Here is a 21,108-nt window from a genome sequence, read left to right as displayed (position 1 = left end):
ACATGTCAAATGTCTTAATTCTTATATTTTTTGTTAATATTACATGTTAGAAATGGCTTTCATTTAGAATAATTAAATATTAATTTTTATCTTCAAAAAAAAAAACACCTGGCATAAATTATTTTTAGATTTTTTATTTAGTATATTGAAAAAATTTGAAAAACTATGAAAACATTAAACCTTAATCTAAATAGGAATCGCTAAAACTTCTTAGTGCGTGAAACATTGAAATTTCAAAACATTAAATACCAAATTGGAAATCCCTAAAATTTTGTAATATAAAAACAAAAACTTTAATGTATAGGCAATGGGGGATCCAGTGCAGTACCCAAGAAACTTTCCAAGTAATTGACTTAATTAAAAACAAAAATTGCCCATATAACAAAATTTTGGGATAAGGGCCAAACTATTATCCACGAGCAAAGCTATCAGATGAAATACATCATTAATTGGGTGTCTAATGACGTGTTCTAAATCTATAATTTGAATTACATGAACTTACATACGAAATAAAAGTAAGCAATATAAATCCATTGCTGATCAAACAAGGATGAAAGTGAAAATCTAGGAATCGATTTTGCACCCTAATTAATAGACAAATCTTGGTTTAAATATTATATATAGAAAGTAAACTTATTTATTCCATTGAAAAGGGGCCAAGAAAATCACATTTGCCACAAAACGTTTCAGACAGACATGCGGTCAACTTATAGAGTAGCTTCGCTGCTAAAAAAAAGAACATAATAAATAAGTTATGTGTTATATTTATTTACATATGTGTACATACAAACAATTATAAATGAACATTGAACATTGAACAATGTTAGAAGGATAAATAGACAAGTTTTTGTTGGTTTTGATATTTAAAATTAAGGTAACTTTACATAATTTTATATATCTAATATTTTTTAAAGATAATTTAAACACTGAATTTAGAAAATCACATGTATTGCATAAATTTTAAACTATTTTGTGCGGATAGGGAAATAACCGAGTGAAGATTAAAAAAAATATTCCAGTATGTTTTCTAAACCGATTAATATCCGCTGGATTAGAACTGGTTCTCAGCCATACTGAAAAATCATGTATAGCATCATATTACAGACAATATTCTACGAATATTATAATGGAAATCATAAAATTAATACCAGTTTTGTTAACCCGGGCATTGGCCCCTCGGGATCAACAAAACTGGTTTTAATTTTATGATTTTCATTATAATATCCACAAACAGTTGTCTATAATACGATAAATAACTATTACAAATTTATTTCAAACTATAAACTTCCCATTTATCCATAATTTGTATAGGTAACATGACAAATGAAATGAAATGCATGATTTCTTAAATATTTATGATTATGAAATTTGTTATGAAATAAAAGATTTGATGAAATCTGCTAATTTTTGTTATAGATAAAGATTATAAAAAGAAATTTATGTAAATTCTTAAAATTTTAAACATTAAAAAAGAACATTTTACATATAAACAATTTTTAAACTCCTTAGCTTGATTTCTTTATACCTTAAAGCAAAATTAAATTTGGACTGACAATTTTTTTAGACATCTCTTGTTTCTCATAATTAAAAAAAGATTTTTTTAGTGCTTTGTACTTTTATAAATACATAAGTATAAATTTTATAATATTTAGATTTCTGAAAAAGTTTTAAAAATATGTTAGAAAATTAGAAAAACACTGGTTTTAAGACAGAATAATTCTTTTAATATTAATTAATATTCTTTGATTACTGCGAAGGAGCCCCCTCATCCCCCCCTCCCTCAAACCCCTCAACTCTTAAATTTTCAATAGGAAAAACAAATTTTGAGATATTTTGATTAGATTAAGTTTTGAAATATTACCATTTACCTTTTTAATTTACAAATTTGATTTCATGATCCAAACAAAGAAGATTCTAAATTCATAAATCAACCTTTTCCAGATTAGATTGAGTTTGATTTGACTGTGATGACTGCTTCTTAAAATTTTCTTCAATTTCTTGTAAAGTTTTTCCTTTAGTTTCAGGGACACACAGCACTGTGTATATAGCTCCAAGAATGCACACTAAAAATTTATATAAAGTTAGGGATATTCCTTACTCAATAATAAACCAGCTACTCGCAGTACACATGAATGCGCGAAAAAGAATATAAGCCTTCTTATGTCACCTAAAACGGAGTGCTGTTATGACATGTACTTTTAGACGTTTGGCAGTTAGCAGTCTTTAAACTTCATATACTTTTGGAGATAGTCGTTACAATGGAACAATTTATCGTGAACTGCACTAGATCTTAAAGTTAATGTAATCCTTACTAGAAACACAAATGTGGCAGTTTCCCTGAAATTTCTAATCGAGCGCAGAACCCCATTCCCTTATCTTAAATAGATTAAACATAAGTTGTGTGGGACATATTTCCTAACTTTTGCACTTTATCATCCTTGTTATCTAATTGTTTGATAATAGAAAGCAATTAGTAGAATTATACAACTCTATTGAAAACTCACCAAGCAAAAAGTTTGATCATCAAAAGTTGGAACTAATTTTCCATACATTTTGTACCATATAGCCCAGAGAGGAAGAGAACATTGTGCTGTTTGTTTAATACACTAGTCCCCAAAGTTTTAAAATTAGGTTTTTATACTACGGCTTAACAACTTTGGGGATTTTTATTGAATTTTTCTATATTTGGTTCTTATAGTTGGGTGTCTTAACGTTTCAATAACTAATTTTAATCTTATGAGGAGTATCATAATTGGGGATGTACATCAATTAATAGGCAATTGCCTTATCCCTTTAGATCTCTGGGATTTTATAACTTTTAATAATGAAGCCTAACATGGTTAAGTTCATCTATTGGTCATATAAAAGTTTGCATTACTTTGCTAATGGTGTGCCATTAAAATCACGAAACAACTTATTTTTTATATATTTGGAAATACTAATTATGTACAATGTTAAAAGCTATTATATTATCACATCAGAAACTCTCCTAATTTCCCTTTACTGCGCCAATCGATATTGAATGCGTGGATATTGACAGGGAAATTTTTGTCGTCAATTTAGGTTTCTAATTTTAGTCCTCATATATTGGCTAATTCGTTCATCCATGCTCAGGGGAGTGGCTGGGGTAAAGACAGAAAACGGGAAAAGGGGAGTATCGTAAACATTTTAATAGGGTATGCGAGAGAATCTCTCACAATATCCACGTATTCAATATCCATTTCTACCCCCCTTAAATTATTGATCTTCAGCTATTATTGGATTTACTCACAAAAGATTTGCGAAATTGCATGAACTCATAAGCTGACAACGCACCAAAAATATTAAAGTTTACCCCTGTTAGAAATACATTTAAAAACCATTCATAAACTAAGGTAAATGGATGTGTGTCTGATAGTGTGTGTTACTAATCATTAACTTATCGTTTATAATATGCCTCAGGCCCTCATCATTACGTTACAACAAAAAGAATAACCCTCCCTCCAAATAAAAAATCTTAATAAGTCATTTTTTTACAGGGAAGAAAAAAAGAAAACTGCAATCATAGAAATGGAAAATTATGAAATATATTTTGTAATGGTACCGTTTGCTTTGCTGTACGAAAAGTATAGACTTAAAAAAGACCAATAATCTATAAATAAGAAGAAAATTTATCAATATCACTTGACACGAATTTAACTACAAATAACATACATTTAGCACAAAAAATTGAAAATGTAATCAATTAAATCAAGTAAAAAATTTGTTTTTGAAAAAGTAGCACAGACAGACAAACAAACTTTTTAGAGGTCCTTAGGCAGAGAAAGCATAAATTAACTGGTGGAAAAAGTAAAAACAACATGTCTGTTTAAAGCAGCTTATAGTGCCTAATAATTTTTTATTAGGCCCTATAAGCAGCTTCCATTTTTCCAAAAGGTTATAAAAAATGTGACGAACCCCAAACTGTCCCACTTTGAGAAAGACGATTCCAGTGATATCTTATACGTTTTGGGAAATAAAAAGGGAAGGGGGGAAGAAAATCTCTTCAAAAGAGATGGGAGAAAAGGGAAGAGATTTTCTTCCCCCCTTCCCTAAACGTATATGACGTCACTGGAATCGTCTTTCTCAAAGTGGGACAGTTTGGGGTTCGTCAAAAAGGTCCATACCTGAGGAATAAAGCCAAAAAGTTCCGCTTTCTCCCAGCAACCCTGACAGGTCAACAAATGTCTTATATTAGGTTAGGTTACGTAAGGGATATACCTGAAGAATAAAGCCAAAAAGTTCCACTTTCTCCCAGCAGCCCTGACAGGTCAACAAATGTCTTATATTAGGTTAGGTTAAGTAAGGGAAATACCTGAGGAATAAAGCCAAAAAGTTCCGCTTTCTCCCAGCAACCCTGACAGGTCAACAAATGTCTTTGTAGATATAAAACCTAAATTATTGAATTAAGATGATAAGTGTTAAGTGTAGCGTCTTATGTCAGGGAGGGAGGGGACAATGGACTGTTTATTACACAAGTCCCCAAAGTTTTATAATAACGTTTTCTTAACTTTGGGGGACCCTTATTGAATTTTATTGGTTGGATGATTAAGTGTCCAAACGTTTCAATCAATAATTGTAATCTACAGAAGGTTAATATAATGTATTATCATTGGGAATGTACATCAGATTTAAGACGCTAAGACAAGTATGTACTTTATCAATCTCAAAAAAATATCTTTGATTTATAGCCTATAAGAAAATCTATTAAAACATTGCACTTAACTGCAATTTTTTCAATCATTTGGTAACATAAATAAATAGAAACAGGACAAAAACTTCTAGTAGTCGCAAAGATTTCTAAAATATTACAAAAAAAGTAAAGAAAATGGTGGATATCAGTATTAAAAAACTGCTGCTATTAAAGTTATCGTAGTTTTTATTGCAAATTTCTATTACATTCTAGCGATTTTAGGTCCAATGCCGATATAAATAAAATGCAAATAATCTCTTTAAAAGTATGCAAAAATGCGCACCTAAAAGAAAAAGTATATCTTGTAAGATCCTCAAAATGATGTATACATTCATAGTGCTAATATTCGTCGATGTGTCGATATTGGGTCAGCAACGACCACTTTTTATTAAAGCTATTTAGTGGAGGTAAAATTTATCAAAGTCGACACATGGACAGTATATTCCACATACACTTGTTTGACAGGGCCACTTATCTTTATTAAATAGACTAAAAAAGCATTTATAATTTGTAGAGAAGCAACGCTACTAAAAAAACTCACCAAGCAAATAAGCAATAAATATGATGATTGAATTTCCCACAGATCTAAAAATAAAAACAGATATTACATGTTACACGTCGTCGCTTAATCAAATCAAGAATTTAAAGTTTTTAAGGGAGGAGTTGGGCGGTAAAATTATTAGTCCCTAAGAGCAACCTTAGCCTTATAGAAGCAAATTTTGATAAGTATATATTATTTGCGTTCATAACATCAAAGTTGAGATACAATTGGTTCCTAAATTGCAAATGAAGGTCGTTTTTAAATATGAAAAATATTTCTAAAGGAGGTCTAATATGTTGATCTTTTTTGGTGACATGTTCAAAAGTCTTGATTAATTTGAAGGGCGGCGTGGTTAGGTTATATATCTTGAACATTTTCATTTCATTTATTTCATATTTATAGTATACAAATTAATATCCTATTATATAAAGTTGTAAGGTGTTTTTTGACTGAAGCTTAAGATTTCCATAACCACTATACCGATTGAGTTCTTCATTTTATTGAAGCTTCTCTAAGGTCCCTGGTTGGTTTTAGGCTATTTGGGAATAGTCCCTTTCGTGGCAATGCCCCTTAAGGGGGGAGGGAGTAATCCCCGCCCCCCCCCCCTAAAAAAAGTCATAGTGTGACTCGAGCCTTGAGGTGTAATATATTTTATGTTCCTCGTTTGGTCTCCTAATAGTTAATGAAAAGTATATCCTAAATGGCTTTTGATAGTTTATTTTAGGTTAGGTTATATTGGGTTAGGTGATTGCCCCACAGGGTTAGGCAATTGGCCCCGCAGGGTCTAGAAATAAAAGAAAAGCTACTGTGAAAAATACGAAAAATCGCCCCTTAAGGTGCGTGGCCACGAAAGGGACTATACCCATATAATGCAACACAAATTATTAAGACTGCAAAGGAACTTTTTTTTAAGTTTTTTTTTATGCGTATTTTAGTTCGTTAAGGATAGGCAAAGAAAGTATCCTGCAGGGAATAGCGTAGAGCCAAGGACCAACTAATCAAAAAAAAATTCTAATCAATATTACATATGTGGGCGTTATCCTCTTAGAAAATTTTTTTTCAATTTTGTACCCACCCCCCCCCCCCCCCCCACGACTACCGACGAACAACTATTTTAGGTTAGGTTAGGTTTTAGGCTAGGGAGCCAAGCGCTTTTTTTTGAAAAAAAAAATTCTAATAGGATAATACCCATATGTGGCAAAAAACTTTATCAGATTCTGTTGTTGAATTCCATTTGTTTGACAGCTTCACCATAGGTGTAAAAAAAAGAATCATAGAAATGTTTATAAATACATTTATTTGTACTTAATATTCTAACTAATGTCTGTGTAATCTAATTTTACTAATGTGTTTGAACTATAATCAACTCTTGGTTGGGAAAGGCAATGTGGGTGAAATGTAAATAAAACTTCTAGTTAATGCCATAGCAAGAAAATTGGAGTAATGAAATGTGTAAAATAAATATTATTTTTTTCAACTTAAATATTTTTTTTTTTTTTTGGGGGGGGGGGGTAATTTTTCTAGTTGAAATTTCTTTTGGAAAGGTGGTGGTCCCCGCCTCCAAAATGGTTATAGAGCTATCCAGGACCTATGAACTGAAAGCTAGACTGTAAAGGAGAAACATATCGGTTCAGCGGTTATCGTAATCTTTCGGTGAATAAAGATATACTGTTACTTTTACATAAGGATTTGTGCGATGGATATTACATTACACGCACTGGCGGATGCGACAAAATGGTGCATCTAGAGGCTTTGTATTCGAACCTATAGCAGGATTCCATAAAAAAAACTCAAACATTTTTGGGGTCAGCAACAATATAAAGCTGAAACAAACCAAAAAGTTACTTTTTTATATAATATTATATTTAGACTAACCTCTGTAGTATTAGGACACATATTAATTTATGTATAAATGTAAGGAAATAACCTTAGATTTCGACTCACCTTATTTTCTTTGGTAGAATTTCTGCTATGACAACCCAAACTAAATAGATAGCATTTTATCAAACGTTTTGTTTAAGTCAAAGAGGCACTAATTACTAACTTTCATGTACATATTTTCGAAATACCATTTTCAATTTTAAATTATATATGTCAATTATGTTTAGCTTTGATTTAATTTATTTTAAATAAAACAGATTAAAAATCATCTTCGCATATACAAATTGCATTTTAACAAGAAGGACAACATCCATAAAAGCGAAGCTCTGATATGGTAGGACGAACAATATTGTAAGTTTGTTGCTAAACTGTTAAATACAGGATACTTTTAGGACATTTTTAGGAGTTGATTATAGAGATGCTTCGCTCATAACTTTGCACTTTGCTATAATAGGAATCAGTATTCCAAAAGTCCTATTATTAGGATCATTATAACACAAATTGTTTTCAAAAAGGTTAACAAACAATATGTTTTGAATAGAGTTACAGACAATCTGGTTACGATTATAGAGTTGCTACGTTTCCGAAATTGTACCTATTGTTTTATGCAATCGATAGGACAATTCTATCATGTCTAAATTAATGAAAAGAGCTAACCATTCCTGACGTACCGACCCAAATTGAAAAAAAGCTTTCCTTGTAAAAGTATTTAGATTATTACCTACAGTTCCATAGCCGAGGTTGCCAATAAAAAGAAGAAAGAGAATTGTAGCACAGGGCAGCCAACCTAGATAATATTTCTCCAACACACCTACACACACATAAACATATATAAATAAACTTTTTATAGTGACTATAAAAAATGACTGGCTTACCATTGGACAATTAAAATGTATACTGACCTACCATTGGCCAATTAAATTTATACTGGCCTACCATTGTTCAATTAAAATGTAGTATACTGGCCTACCATTGGTCAATTAAAATGTATACTGGCATATATTGGTCAATTAAAATGTATACCTACTGGCCTTTCATTGGTCAAATGTATTCTATGAGGGATTTTTTTCATAAGCTTCACAAATAAAACTTTAACAAAATTCTTGAAGAAATATTATTTTAGCAAAGTTTCTGAATGAAAAATAAACAGAAGAGATATTGAAAAAACTTTCTGCTAGATTGTACAATTTTTGCAAAATAAAAGGTTGGATAGTTTTTATATAACAATACTAATACAAATAAGAAAAAGACACCAATTTTAACATTTTTAATAACGATGCTACTCTTAAATCATTATTGTCTGTCCGTCCATCTTTCTATAACGCTATAGGATTTTTAGCAGCTATTTGAGATAGACTTGTGATTTTTTGGCGAAGATATCCTATCCTCCATTACCAAAGATCATCCACACACAACTTACATGATAATAAACAAGATTGCCCCTTCTGTAGATTAAAACCATTGGTTAAAACGTTTTGACATTTCAAGTTTTAAACTATCCGATCCAAATTTCTGAGCCAACAAAAAAGATGAAATAGTTATAAAACTATGGGTACCAGTGTAATTAACAGCAAAATGTCTCCTCCCTCCATGATCTTACCATTATTTTGTCCACTTTGACCGTCCACACTGAGAAAGATGACCCCTAGACAGGCAAATGATGCAGCCATTCCAATCATTGAGGCTACTAACAAAGACTTCCTAAATTTAAAAAAATGAAACCCTGATATCAAGAATGGTTAATTTAAAGGGAAAGACTGTACACTATGCCTCAGATTTCGAATTATTTCCGCTGAATTCAACCGGTTCTATGTCATACTGGAAAATTCTGTTTCATATCGTGTTAAAGACAGTTTTACAATTTATATAAAATCATAATATTAAAACAAGTTTTATTAGTCCGGACATTCGGCCCCTCGGGAATAACTAAATCGGTTTGAATCTTTTAATTTAAAATTCTAATATCCGCTGAAAGCTGTCTATAATACGAAGCGACGATTAAAAAAAATTCAGTATTGCTTCGAATACGATTAAGTTCCCCTTGATTAAAACCGTTTCTGAGCAATAATGGAAAGAATTATGGATAATTTAAACGCAAGATAATAAAAAAATTATAGTACTGATCATTTTAAGTTGAACCCCGTTGTTGGAGAGGGGGTGGGGCTCTAACAGACAATACCTTACATATTACTTACAATGAAAGGTTAAAAAAAAAAAAAAGTATATGACATTTTTAAATGTCAAGAGGCCCAGAAGAAATACCAATTAATGTAATAATAACAAGAAACTGTAGCGAAGAAACTCGCTAACCGCTCAACGGATCGGGATCTCCTTAACAGGGTAGCTTCTCATAGGTCCCGGGAAGGTTAATAACTATTTTTCGGGAGGGATACTACCACCCTCCAAAGAGAAATCGCCCCTAAAAAAAATAAACCCTCCCCCCCACCCCCCAAAAAAATACTAAAATATTTTTTTACTTTCTCTTTAAAATCTAAATTTAAAAAATGAGTTTTGCTATTTAACTCCCCCCTCCTAAAGAGCCCCTAGAAGCCTCTAGGGCCGTAACCGCTAGTAAATAATATAATAAAAACAAGAAATAAAAATATTAAGATTACCTAGAAAATTTGGCAATAACAAAAGTAGAGGAAAGACAAGAAATAAAAAGTACAACTCCTACGACCATACTTGATAAGCTCGCATCTAGGGTTGACCCTAAAAAAAATATATTTATTTTTTAGTATTGTAATTTTAAGAGGGGCTCTGTATTTTAATGACTAAAAAGAGAACAGAAAAGTCGCTAAAATCACTAAAATGCTTTAATCTAAACATGAAATAGTCTAAAACCACCCTTTTTTATGTGAAGCTTCCCTAAAAATGTAAACTCTTTAAATCTTAAGCTTTAGAAGACAAAAATAACCTTACTACTGTAACTTTTTATATCAATTAAATAGTTTTAAATTCTCTTGTAAATATTATGGTTTAGGTTTGTTACTAATATGTTGTATTATCCTCAGAGGAACCTTTATGACAATCTCTTACTCATCAAGCAAACGAGTATCATGAATTGATGATATTTGTGTGCCAAGGCAACCTTCCCCCCTTCCCTAACCTTACAAAGTATATATAATCCGAATAACATAGCAGCAGCAACAATTCTTAACATCTCTAGTTTTTTATATAAAAAAAAACATTATATTTTTTAGCTGACACCTTTAAATTAATCCTCAATTAACTTGTCTAATAAATATAAAGTAGTAAGGTTTTTTGGTCTAAAGCATAAGATTTCAATAACTACTAAACTGATTGAGGGAAACTTTTAGGGAAACTTCACAAAGGTCCCAAGATGATTTTTTTTAATAAAGCCTTGGGATGGCTTTAGGCTATTTTCTGCCCCATCCAACCCCTTTATATACAAAGCCTCTAGATGATAAGGCAGCAACCGCTAGTGTTAAATGAAATCCAAAAATATAAAATTAATGGAGGGGGACAAAGTGTTTAAAAAATCAGCCATGTATCATCATAAAAATGAGGGATTATCCAACTCTTTTTTAGGGGGTTTCTATTCCACTTCTCTCATCTCCCTCATTTTTATAACGTCACATGGCTGATTTTCGAGAGACTTTGTTCCCTTCCAAATTAATCTAACCTGATCTACTTAGGATTGTGTTACAGTAGGCAATAATCATCGGCATTCCAGACCAATTTCTAAAAATAAACAAGGATGACAACATTCATAAGAAGCGAAGCACAGCAAAGTGATGGAATTGACAAACAAAAAAAGTAAGTTATAGATCAGATGAACAATTTTCATAATAAAGAAAAGAAAAAATAATAAAATTGGCGAAACCTCAAAGAAAATCACGAAACCCTTTTAAATTCATTAAATTATGTCTTTGGAAGAATGACCGACAGACATACAGACAAAACAATAATTATATTAGATACTCAAATGAGATAGAAATCTTCACTACTGAAAATATCAGCCTAGAAAATCATATTTCACCATAGAGTACGGACTGACCGACAGACAGACAAAGGGAATTATAGAGTTGCTTCGCTTCTAATCTTGTTTGTAATTTTTTTTACCTTTTTTTAAAAAAAACACTCTTACTTTATAAATATAATTTCTAATTGCGCCATGGTATTATTTCAAACTTAGATTGACGATTATTTTAACAATAAGGTACAATAAATAAAAACCTAACAACCCAAATATTCAGTGCAAAAAAAGTCCTTATGTCTTCTCAAAAATGCTGATTTTTGTTTATACTTCTAAATATTTTAACAACTCTTCAATTATGGTTATTATTTTTTTGATTGACTAATTTGTTAAGCTTCGCTTTTATGCATGTTGTTAACTTGTTATCCTTGCTTTTATCGCAATTTTTTCCATCAATAAATTCTGACGTAAATACATACTTTTTTTTAGTGTGACATTTCTACAAATTAAAATATCTATTATCTATCTCTCTGAAAATATTTTATATCTATTTGGATCGGCTATTTAATTTTATTAATGCGCTAGAAAGTGTATGTGTGACGTCATAAAAATACGTCTAAAAAGGAGGGATGAGAGGTGAAGTGGGTAAGGAAACCTATAAAAAAGGGATGGATAATATACGTATTTTTATGATGTTACACATGATACTTTCAAGCGCTTCTTGTGGTATTAATGATATAAGTGTAAAGAAACAAAGATCCAATGTGTAAAGTCGTTCTTCCGAAAAACAAGGCATTTTATTTAGATCACCCAGTATAAATATTTAATTTTTGTACCTGAAAAACATCATAAAGATGGCCACCAAAAACGGCTTCAAAATTTCAGGCTTCTTGAAATAGGCCAGCTTCACAGAATCTTCTAAAATAATAATTCTCTAACAATTTTTTTTATCATTAATCACAAATATCTTCAAATAGCTATAACTAGGACAAAGACGTAGGTTGAGGTATCAAATGCGCATTTTCTCTAGACGTTTGTTACATGTATATCATTTTGTGCTTGCCATAGGCGTCCAAGGGGGGGGGTAATGGGCCATTTGGCACCCCCAAACGATTTTGGGGGTGCCATAGGCACCCCCAAAATTTTTTGAACAATACCCCCCCCAAAAAAAAAATTACCCCTACCTTGGGGGTGCCGTAGGCACCCCCAACGATTTTGGGGGGGGTATTTACCCCCCCCAAAATAAATGTTCTTTAAAAAAATTTTTTTTGGGGGGGTATTTACCCCCCCCAAATTGAATGTTCTTGAAAAAAAATTTTACTGAAAATTTTTTTTTTGGGGGGGGGAGGGAGTAATCCCCGCCCCCCCCCCTCCCTAAACCATCCCGGGGATCTATGATGTAATTGTAAAGCACTGAAGATTCCATAAAATAGATACCTAACTAAATTAAATATTTCATTAAATAATGAAAAAGAATTTCTATAGGCGATTTCTTTTGGGAGGATGTCAGGGTGTCTCAAAACTAGTTATAAAACTTACCAGGACCTATAAGACGCTTCACTTTAAAGTATAATCATATTGGTTCATTGGTTAGTGAGTTAATTATTGTATTTTTATGTTCTAAAGAATGAGATACTACTATATATTTGAATAGTAGTGGCGCCCTTAGCATCTAAGAACTCGTGTTTTCTAAAGGGTAAAAAGGGAGGAGAAAAATAGCCTAAAACCACTCAAAGGATTGACCTATAATAGTGTGGAACCATCATGGGATCTATGTGAAGCTTTCCTAAAAAGGAGAACTCAGTATTAAAAGTAATGAAATCTGAAGCTATAGTCAAATAAACCTTACTTACTACTTTATGTTATAGGATAGTACTAATTATTAACTTAATAGATTAGGTAGGTGCTTTTTTTACATAATTAAATTACCCCCCCCAAAAATTTTACCCCCGGGGTAAATTAGTTTGGGGGGGTAATTACCCCCCCCAACAGATTTGGGGGGAGTATTTACCCCCCCCAACAGACTTTAGGGGGGGTAATTACCCCCCCCAATCAAATTTTACCCCCGGGGTAAAAATTTTGGGGGGGGTAAAAAAAAATTTCGGCGCGCTTCGCGCGCCATTTTACCCCCCCCAAACACGAATTACCCCCCCCCCTAAAATTTTTTACCCCCCCCCCCAAAAAAAAAAAGCTTGGACGCCCCTGGTGCTTGCTATTCCAGATTATATTTAGGCAAGATTTTGTCAGTTCTTTGATGTGTAAAACTTGATTTCAATCCTAACCGGGACTAGAAAGCAGCCTTTAATGTTCCAATTTTTTTTTGGGGGGGGGGGGATAAGGATAATCTTATTTTATAAAGTAGTTATGTTTTTTCTGAAGCTTAAGATCTCAGTAATTACTGAACTACTGATTAAGTTCTCCTATGTAAGGGAGCTTTACATAGGCCCCGTGATGGTTTTGGGCTTTTATTCTGTTCCCTTCTTTAGAAAATTATGGCGAACTAATCAATTTCACTCTACATTATTGTAAAAAAATTTCACGCTTAAGATTTGGGAGAAAGTTTATTTTATCGTCCATATTGCTTTATCTGTGACTAGCACACACCTCACCTGATTTATCAAGATATAATTCTGTACGGATGCACTTCTCCTCAGCTGTAACAGTGACAAAATAACTGTGTGTCTGTCTGTTATTTCTGTTGTCTGTAATCCTGCCTTTTAATTGCCTGTATTTTCTGTATAAATATTTGTCACGCTAGTCCCACTTTTTTAGTCCCACACAATAAATTCAAGTAACCTGCGTTTTAGAGAAATAGACTAGCCGCTTCGAATTAATGAAAATAAGCGTTTCGAATTCTAAATTTTAATTATTTTCATTAAATTAAATTAATGAAAGGTTGGTTTATCCAAGTACCCAAGTATTTGAGAATATATTTAAGAAGAATATAGGAAGCTTAATTTTGAAGGAGACCCATATGAGTTAAGCGGTTAGCGGAACCTTTCGCTATAAACAGACAGTGATCTTGTTACTTTTTATTATTTCTTTTACCGATAAGGGAACATATTTTTCAAAATTTTAATGAACATTTTTCAATTTTCTTTTTTAAGCCCAATTTTGTCACAGTTGCCTAGATTATTGACAGTTTCTCCTCTCAACCAAACCAGAGCTGCACGTCCTTCCTCCAGTTTACCTAAATATTCAACATATAGCCTTATATAGAGTAGCGGAGCTTTTGAAATTAAAGAAAATGGAATATTGTAGAAAAGTCTGAGAAAAATAAGTTTAAAATCTGCGATAAAATGGTAAAATACAGAATAATAAATACAAACAATAGACGTATTCAAGAATTTTTATAACATTATGTCTAATCGCCAAAGGGCCACCTATTAAAGTTTGTAGAATAATTCTTTCTCAAAATTGTGTAAAAATACCCCAAAAAATCAGCATGTTCCAAAAGTGATGAATTGTTACGCTTCTTAATTAGATAATTCCTTATTATTTTATAACTTATAAACGGTTCTAAATCAAAGGGACGATGCTAAAACAACTTAATTTATTATCTAAGCCATTTGCTACCCTAAATAAAGTGAGGCTTTAATTATTTATTAGTAAGTGTTAAAAAAAAGTCATACCATTGAGAAAAAGCCATCTTGGACTTTCAGGAGAGATGTACATGCCAATTACGAATGGTGGGATGAACATCAACTAAAATAGAGAAGTCATTATTTCCAGTTTGTTGAGTATTTCCAGGTTTGGATCTGGTGCAGGATTGCAATATTGGCTTCTCTCCAAGGCCAATGGTAACTGTATGGTTCTAACTGTATGCAGTGATGAGAATCATTTTAAAAATCTTTCGTTATTAAGAATAATTGTCTGCAGTTATTAAGACGAAATTAATTGCGTTTTGTAGTTAATGAGTACAAATTAAAACAAAAAAATGCAAATGATTTTAACTTTAGTTCAAAAAGACCAAAAAAAAGTGTTGGAGGGATTTATTTTTTCTAGGAGCGATTTCTCTTGTGAGGGTAGGGGTAGGAACCCTACCTCAAAAAAGTTATAAACCCATGATCTATGAGAAGCTTCACTGTAAAAAGGAACCTTTACACCCAATACACAAAGAAAGACATTCATTAACTTTTGACTAATGAACAAGAATTGACTTTTAACTGCTAAAATTGTCTTTTACAATAAATTTAATAAAATGTTACCTTGTCAAATAATTCATATAAAATCTTAACTTGGCAATGAATTCGTATAAAATATTACCTTGGCAATGACTAATTGCCACCAGTTGAGAAAGCAACCAAGAATGTAGATCAAAAGAACTCCAGCCGCCCACATCAACTTAATTAATATTTTTTTTTTATTTAGAAGATTTTTAAAGAAATATTTATTATTTTGTTAACTTTGAATACAGCCATAGACGTATAATCTACAAGTAATTCTTATGTATTTCTTTCTCTTTTTAATCTTGCGTGTCATGACCGTTTTTGGTTTTGGATTTTATATTTTATTTAAAAAATATCTACGTCTACAAAATTGTATGTATTTGAGAATGATATATTCGTACAAATTTTAAAAATGTAGAAAAAGAAAAATGAATTCTTCTTTACACACATAGAAATTTAAATTTAATTCACATTTGAAAAATATAGAAAACAAGGATGACAACATACATAAAATTAAACGGTAGAACAAACGAACATGAACCCATGAAAAGTGCCAAAACATTATAATCAGAATATTAATTATCCTACACAAACTTGCTGCAAAATTTTGTAGTACAAGATTCTTTTAAGAACATAATTACTACTCTTTAGAATAGACTACACACTTTTTGGTTACGATTATAGAATGGCTACGCTTTCAGGACTTTGAAAACGATAGGACAATTCCAACATGCCTATGTTAACACAAAGAGCTACCCGTTACGGACGGTCAGACCATGATTAAAGTAAAGCTTTGCTTAAGAAACTATAATTCAAATAATTCTCAGATGAAAAATATATAAATTATTGGGGGACCAATTTACTATCTTTTCTATATAAAGATTTTTCTTTTGGCACGTTTGTATATGTCATTAAAGTGTGACCTTTAAAAGCTTTACGGCATTATTAATAAAGTTTGTCAATTACAGCTATTATCTCTTTTCTTAAAATTATTTTATAATACCGTCCCAACACAAATCGCCCCTGGAAACCCTCCCCCTCAATTTTTTTCCCTTTGTCTTTTTAAAAAGTAACATTGAAAGGAGATAGTTCGAATTTTCTCCGCCTCAGCCCCTCCCCCCCTCAAACACCCCCTAAATTATCATTAGATGCCTCTAGTAGCATACGCTAGTACCTGAATGAAACAGCCCAGATATCCCCTCATATCTGGTGATCCAATTTCAATGATGTACACTGAAGCTGTTGACATTACAAACCCCATTCCAGCGCCGTTTAGCAACCTACAATATATTGTCCGATATAGCTCAGAATACGATTAATTTCAGCTGGATTAAAACCGGTTATGAGCATACTAAAAAATCACTTATCGTATCATAGAGAATTTTCCGCGAAAAATAGAATACAATTTCAGAATAATTGGACAAATTCCTGGGCCAACAAAACTGATTAATCAATGTTACATTTTTTTATTTTAGTATCCACGGAAAAATGTCTATAAAACGATGTGCTAAATAACTAAGAAATTTTGATTATTCAAGCGATACTTATTTCCAAAAAAAACTTTTTAAAGTTATTTTCCAAAAGAACATGCAGAAACTTTTTTAAAAAAGATTATCATTGTTTACGTACGTTTAAAATTTATATTTTAACAATTTAAAAATATGTGCTATTATGTAATTATTTTGCAATAACAAAATATTTTTAAAAATACCTACCATATCTTAGTGTATAAAAACATTTCATTTACAGATTTGTAATTTTGTGCGAAAATTATGTCGATCTAGGCCTAGCAGCTCTTAGAGAACTTTTTGTAGAAGGGACTGACCTTGTTATATAAATATTAATAGTATTCAAAGATTTATAAAAACGATCTCTCATTCGTTGGTTAAAACCATTGGATATTATTAAATCTTGATTAGTTGGTTCAAACAAGTAGACTATAAACTTTTCAATCCTCCTGTTGAGACATTTGAACACTTATAAACCATCCAATCAAAATTTAATAAAAGTCCCCAATGTTATTAAGATAACGAATAAGAAACCGTTATTATAAAACTTTGGGTACCACTGTAATTTACAGTCCAATGTCTCCTCCCCGCCTGTAAAAAATACTAACCTTCCAATATAAAGTTGAAAGACTGATGTTGAGAAGAGGATGAGTAACAACCCAACAAGAAAGGATAAACTAAAATATTTATAAAAATTAATAAAAATCCTTATAATAAAGTAACAGGATGTTTGTTTGTTTGTCTGTGTGTCTACTTGTACCGAAGATTCTCGCTAACCGCTGAACCGATATGGTTTTCCTTTACATAGTAGCTTCTCCTAGGTCCTGGGAAGGTTTATAGCTATATTTGGGGAGGGTACCACCATCCTACCAAGAGAAATAGCAAAAAAATAAAAAAAAAATATTTTTGGCAGAGTAGAGATACCCTCACCTAAATAGTTTTACATCTTCCATGGACAAATAAGAAGCTTAACTGCAATGGAGAACCATGTAGGTTCAGCGATTAGTGAAATCCTACAGACAAATATAGCCTACTACTTTTAATAGGATATAATAATATATCAAATTCGTTCCATCGATTTCAAACTATTGTTATTTTACATAATATTCTTTTAATTAAACATATTGCATGTAGACATAAATATCTTGTTTTTTTTATCAATCTGTAAGAAGTTATTTTATATTCAAACTTTTATTAATTTTATATCCATAAAAGGTACATTATTTTAGCTAATGATCTCATGACAGGTGCATAATAATTTCCACATAAATATCAAATCAGCAAATACATAGATGGCAATTAAAAAGCATATATAGCCAAATAGAGTATTCCATCTTTCTACCAAATGTAAAAAAGAAAATAATTTGTAATTAATTCTATTTTGATATTTTGCTTTTATGAACTACTTTGATGGATTAATATTTTAGTATTATGATTAAATACCTTCAATTAGCTTTTTTCATATAAAGCCTTGAAATTCTGATTTTGGCGATTGTAATACAAGTTGTTTTTTTCATGTGGAAAAAAATGTTTGATCCGATTACATAGTAAGTAATTATGTGAAGAATAATTAATTATTGCAATTAAGGTAATGTAATTAATTAATGCTTAATATACATAATAGAGATAATCTAGAGACATACTCTCTAAATTAGCCAATAGGAAAATAGTAAAGTTACATTGAAGACATGCCATTGGTTAAAATTGTGTACAGGTTTTGGAAGAAAAGGGTAAAAGTTTTTTTTCTTTTGTATAAGTCAACTATAAATAGTCGCATTTCTTAAAACTTTTCTTGGGTAAATCATATCGTGTAAACATTAATTTCCTAGTATAGTGTAAAAAAGATAAAACCATCTATATATATTATGTCTATTATATACAACATATATGCAAAGAAACTAATTACGCAAATATTAATTAATTAATGTACATGCAGAAAAACTTATTATTTTCCTTCATATTAGCGGCTGCATCCCTAGCATCTTGGTTTCTTAATTCGAAGTGGAAAAAATTGGATAGAAAAAAAGCCTAAAGCCACCCTAGGGCTTTAATAAACAAAATAGCCTAAGACCAGCCTGCAACCTATGTTAAGTTTCTTTAAAAAGGAGAACTTAATCGGTTCAGTAGTTATTGAAATATGAAGCTTTAGTAAGGCGCGTTAAATTTATATGTGTGAGTGGATGAGGACTCGTGCTATGGCTTGAAAACGATTTAATTCATAACAAAAAGACATAACCGTCTGGTAGCTTCATCACATATTCAAATAAGGGCCACAAAAGAGAAACTATTCGAAATCCAATACTTAGAAGTAACAGCTCCTTGTAAATATTGTATGGTTTTCTTTACTAAGGAACGATTGACTTTAATATCCACTGGATTAGAACCGGTTTTCTACTATACTTAAAAATCATGTATAGCACAGTATAACAGACAATTTTCCACCAATATCAAAATAAAAATCATATAATTAATCCCAGTTTTGTAAGCATGGGCTATCGGTCCCCTAAAAATTTCTAAAAACTGTCTAAATACGATGCAATAATAACTCTTCTTTACCTTGTGACAACCATAAGAGTAAACCTTCTTCCAAAGAAGTCCATGCAGGGTCCTGCAACCAGGCTACTTGTCAGACAACCAGCTGATACCAACCCAGCTAATAAATATATATTATAATTACAAAGAAGTCCATACAGGGTCCTGCAACCAGGCTACTTGTCAGACATCCAGCTGATACCAACCCAGCTTGTTAATATATATTATAATTACAAAGAAGTCCATACAGGGTCCTGCAACCAGGCTAATTGTCAGACATCCAGCTGATACCAACCCAGCTTGTTAATATATATTATAATTACAAAGAAGTCCATACAGGGTCCTGCAACCAGGCTACTTGTCAGACATCCAGCTGATACCAACCCAGCTAATAAATATATCTTATAATTACAAAGAAGTCCACACAAGGTCCTGCAACCAGGCTACTTGTCAGACATCCAGCTGATACCAACCCAGCTTGTTAATATATATTATAATTACAAAGAAGTCCATACAGGGTCCTGCAACCAGGCTAATTGTCAGACATCCAGCTGATACCAACCCAGCTTGTTAATATATATTATAATTACAAAGAAGTCCATACAGGGTCCTGCAACCAGGCTACTTGTCAGACATCCAGCTGATACCAACCCAGCTAATAAATATATCTTATAATTACAAAGAAGTCCACACAAGGTCCTGCAACCAGGCTACTTGTCAGACATCCAGCTGATACCAACCCAGCTTGTTAATATATATTATAATTACAAAGAAGTCCATACAGGGTCCTGCAACCAGGCTAATTGTCAGACATCCAGCTGATACCAACCCAGCTTGTTAATATATATTATAATTACAAAGAAGTCCATACAGGGTCCTGCAACCAGGCTACTTGTCAGACATCCAGCTGATACCAACCCAGCTAATAAATATATCTTATAATTACAAAGAAGTCCACACAAGGTCCTGCAACCAGGCTACTTGTCAGACATCCAGCTGATACCAACCCAGCTTGTTAATATATATTATAATTACAAAGAAGTCCATACAGGGTCCTGCAACCAGGCTAATTGTCAAACAACCAGCTGATACCAACCCAGCTAATTAAAATAGCATAAAACTATTTGTAAAATTTAAAACATGACAACATGACTCTTATAGATAATAAAGTTTTTGGTTTTGGTTCGAGTTTAACCACCTAAACAATCCAGAGAGTGATGGGATATTGGACTGTTATTTATTCTGGTTTCCAGAGAGTTTAAGAAATAAGACAATGGAAGAAAAATTTATATACACTTCCTATTATGATAATCTAAATTACCATTGATGTTGATTATTATTGGTTGTAAAAATTGGTCTTTACAGGTTAAGAAGCAACCAATTCAATACAAGTAACCAAAGTTTTGAACCAACGAATAAAATAATTGAAAGTTATTCAAAGTTTTATCAATACTCTGTCTCATGCTTTACCTTAAAAACTTTGGGTATTATGTCAAAAAAATCACTAGAAAAAGTTTTCCAGTATGGCTTTGAAATCGAATGATTATCCGCTGGATTAGAACCGGGTAGGCCCCTCATGGCTATGCATGATTTTTTTGAATGACTAAGAACCGGTTCCAATATGTAAAAACTTACCTATCCAACTTCCTTCCTGATAGGTGACTATGAATTCATCTCCAAGAAAATTGGTTCCGCCTGTTTCAGTTCTGAGAGCATCACAAAGTTGCTTTTTAATTCAAAACACCAAAAACATTTTTTAAACTAAGCTACATATATTTATTATTTGGTTGAACTGGACGCTCTTTATAGTGAATGTTAAATAAATA

General features: G+C 31.8%; 1 protein-coding gene across 4 annotated transcripts in view; it reads right to left on the bottom strand.

Moving 5' to 3' along the window:
• Positions 1-748: 748 nt before the first annotated feature.
• LOC145322118 (trehalose transporter 1-like protein) overlaps positions 749-21,108 on the bottom strand; it is a 43,093-nt gene continuing 22,733 nt past the window's right edge. For 2 of the 4 annotated variants that reach the window (XM_080163904.1, XM_080163903.1), the window contains exons 4-20: positions 20,918-20,991; positions 19,307-19,403; positions 17,359-17,427; positions 16,417-16,522; positions 15,340-15,417; positions 14,706-14,778; positions 14,201-14,263; positions 13,683-13,727; positions 11,910-11,991; positions 10,780-10,838; positions 9,749-9,845; positions 8,734-8,834; positions 7,855-7,944; positions 7,197-7,236; positions 5,253-5,296; positions 4,334-4,411; positions 749-2,063 (exon numbers count right to left, since the gene is read on the bottom strand). In XM_080163904.1, coding sequence (XP_080020030.1) covers positions 1,921-2,063; positions 4,334-4,411; positions 5,253-5,296; positions 7,197-7,236; positions 7,855-7,944; positions 8,734-8,834; positions 9,749-9,845; positions 10,780-10,838; positions 11,910-11,991; positions 13,683-13,727; positions 14,201-14,263; positions 14,706-14,778; positions 15,340-15,417; positions 16,417-16,522; positions 17,359-17,427; positions 19,307-19,403; positions 20,918-20,991 — 1,339 coding nt within the window. In that variant the 3' untranslated portion in view covers positions 749-1,920. The remainder of the gene's footprint in view (positions 2,064-4,333; positions 4,412-5,252; positions 5,297-7,196; positions 7,237-7,854; positions 7,945-8,733; positions 8,835-9,748; positions 9,846-10,779; positions 10,839-11,909; positions 11,992-13,682; positions 13,728-14,200; positions 14,264-14,705; positions 14,779-15,339; positions 15,418-16,416; positions 16,523-17,358; positions 17,428-19,306; positions 19,404-20,917; positions 20,992-21,108) is intronic. The other 2 variants (XM_080163906.1, XM_080163905.1) reach the window with 1 other exon arrangement.

This window comes from Acartia tonsa, chromosome 6 (assembly GCF_053477335.1).
Source record: "Acartia tonsa isolate MP-2025a chromosome 6, ASM5347733v1, whole genome shotgun sequence".
NCBI classification, from domain to species: domain Eukaryota; kingdom Metazoa; phylum Arthropoda; class Copepoda; order Calanoida; family Acartiidae; genus Acartia; species Acartia tonsa.
The sequence above is the reverse complement of the archived record's forward strand: the minus strand, read 5'-3'. Positions and strand labels throughout refer to the sequence as shown.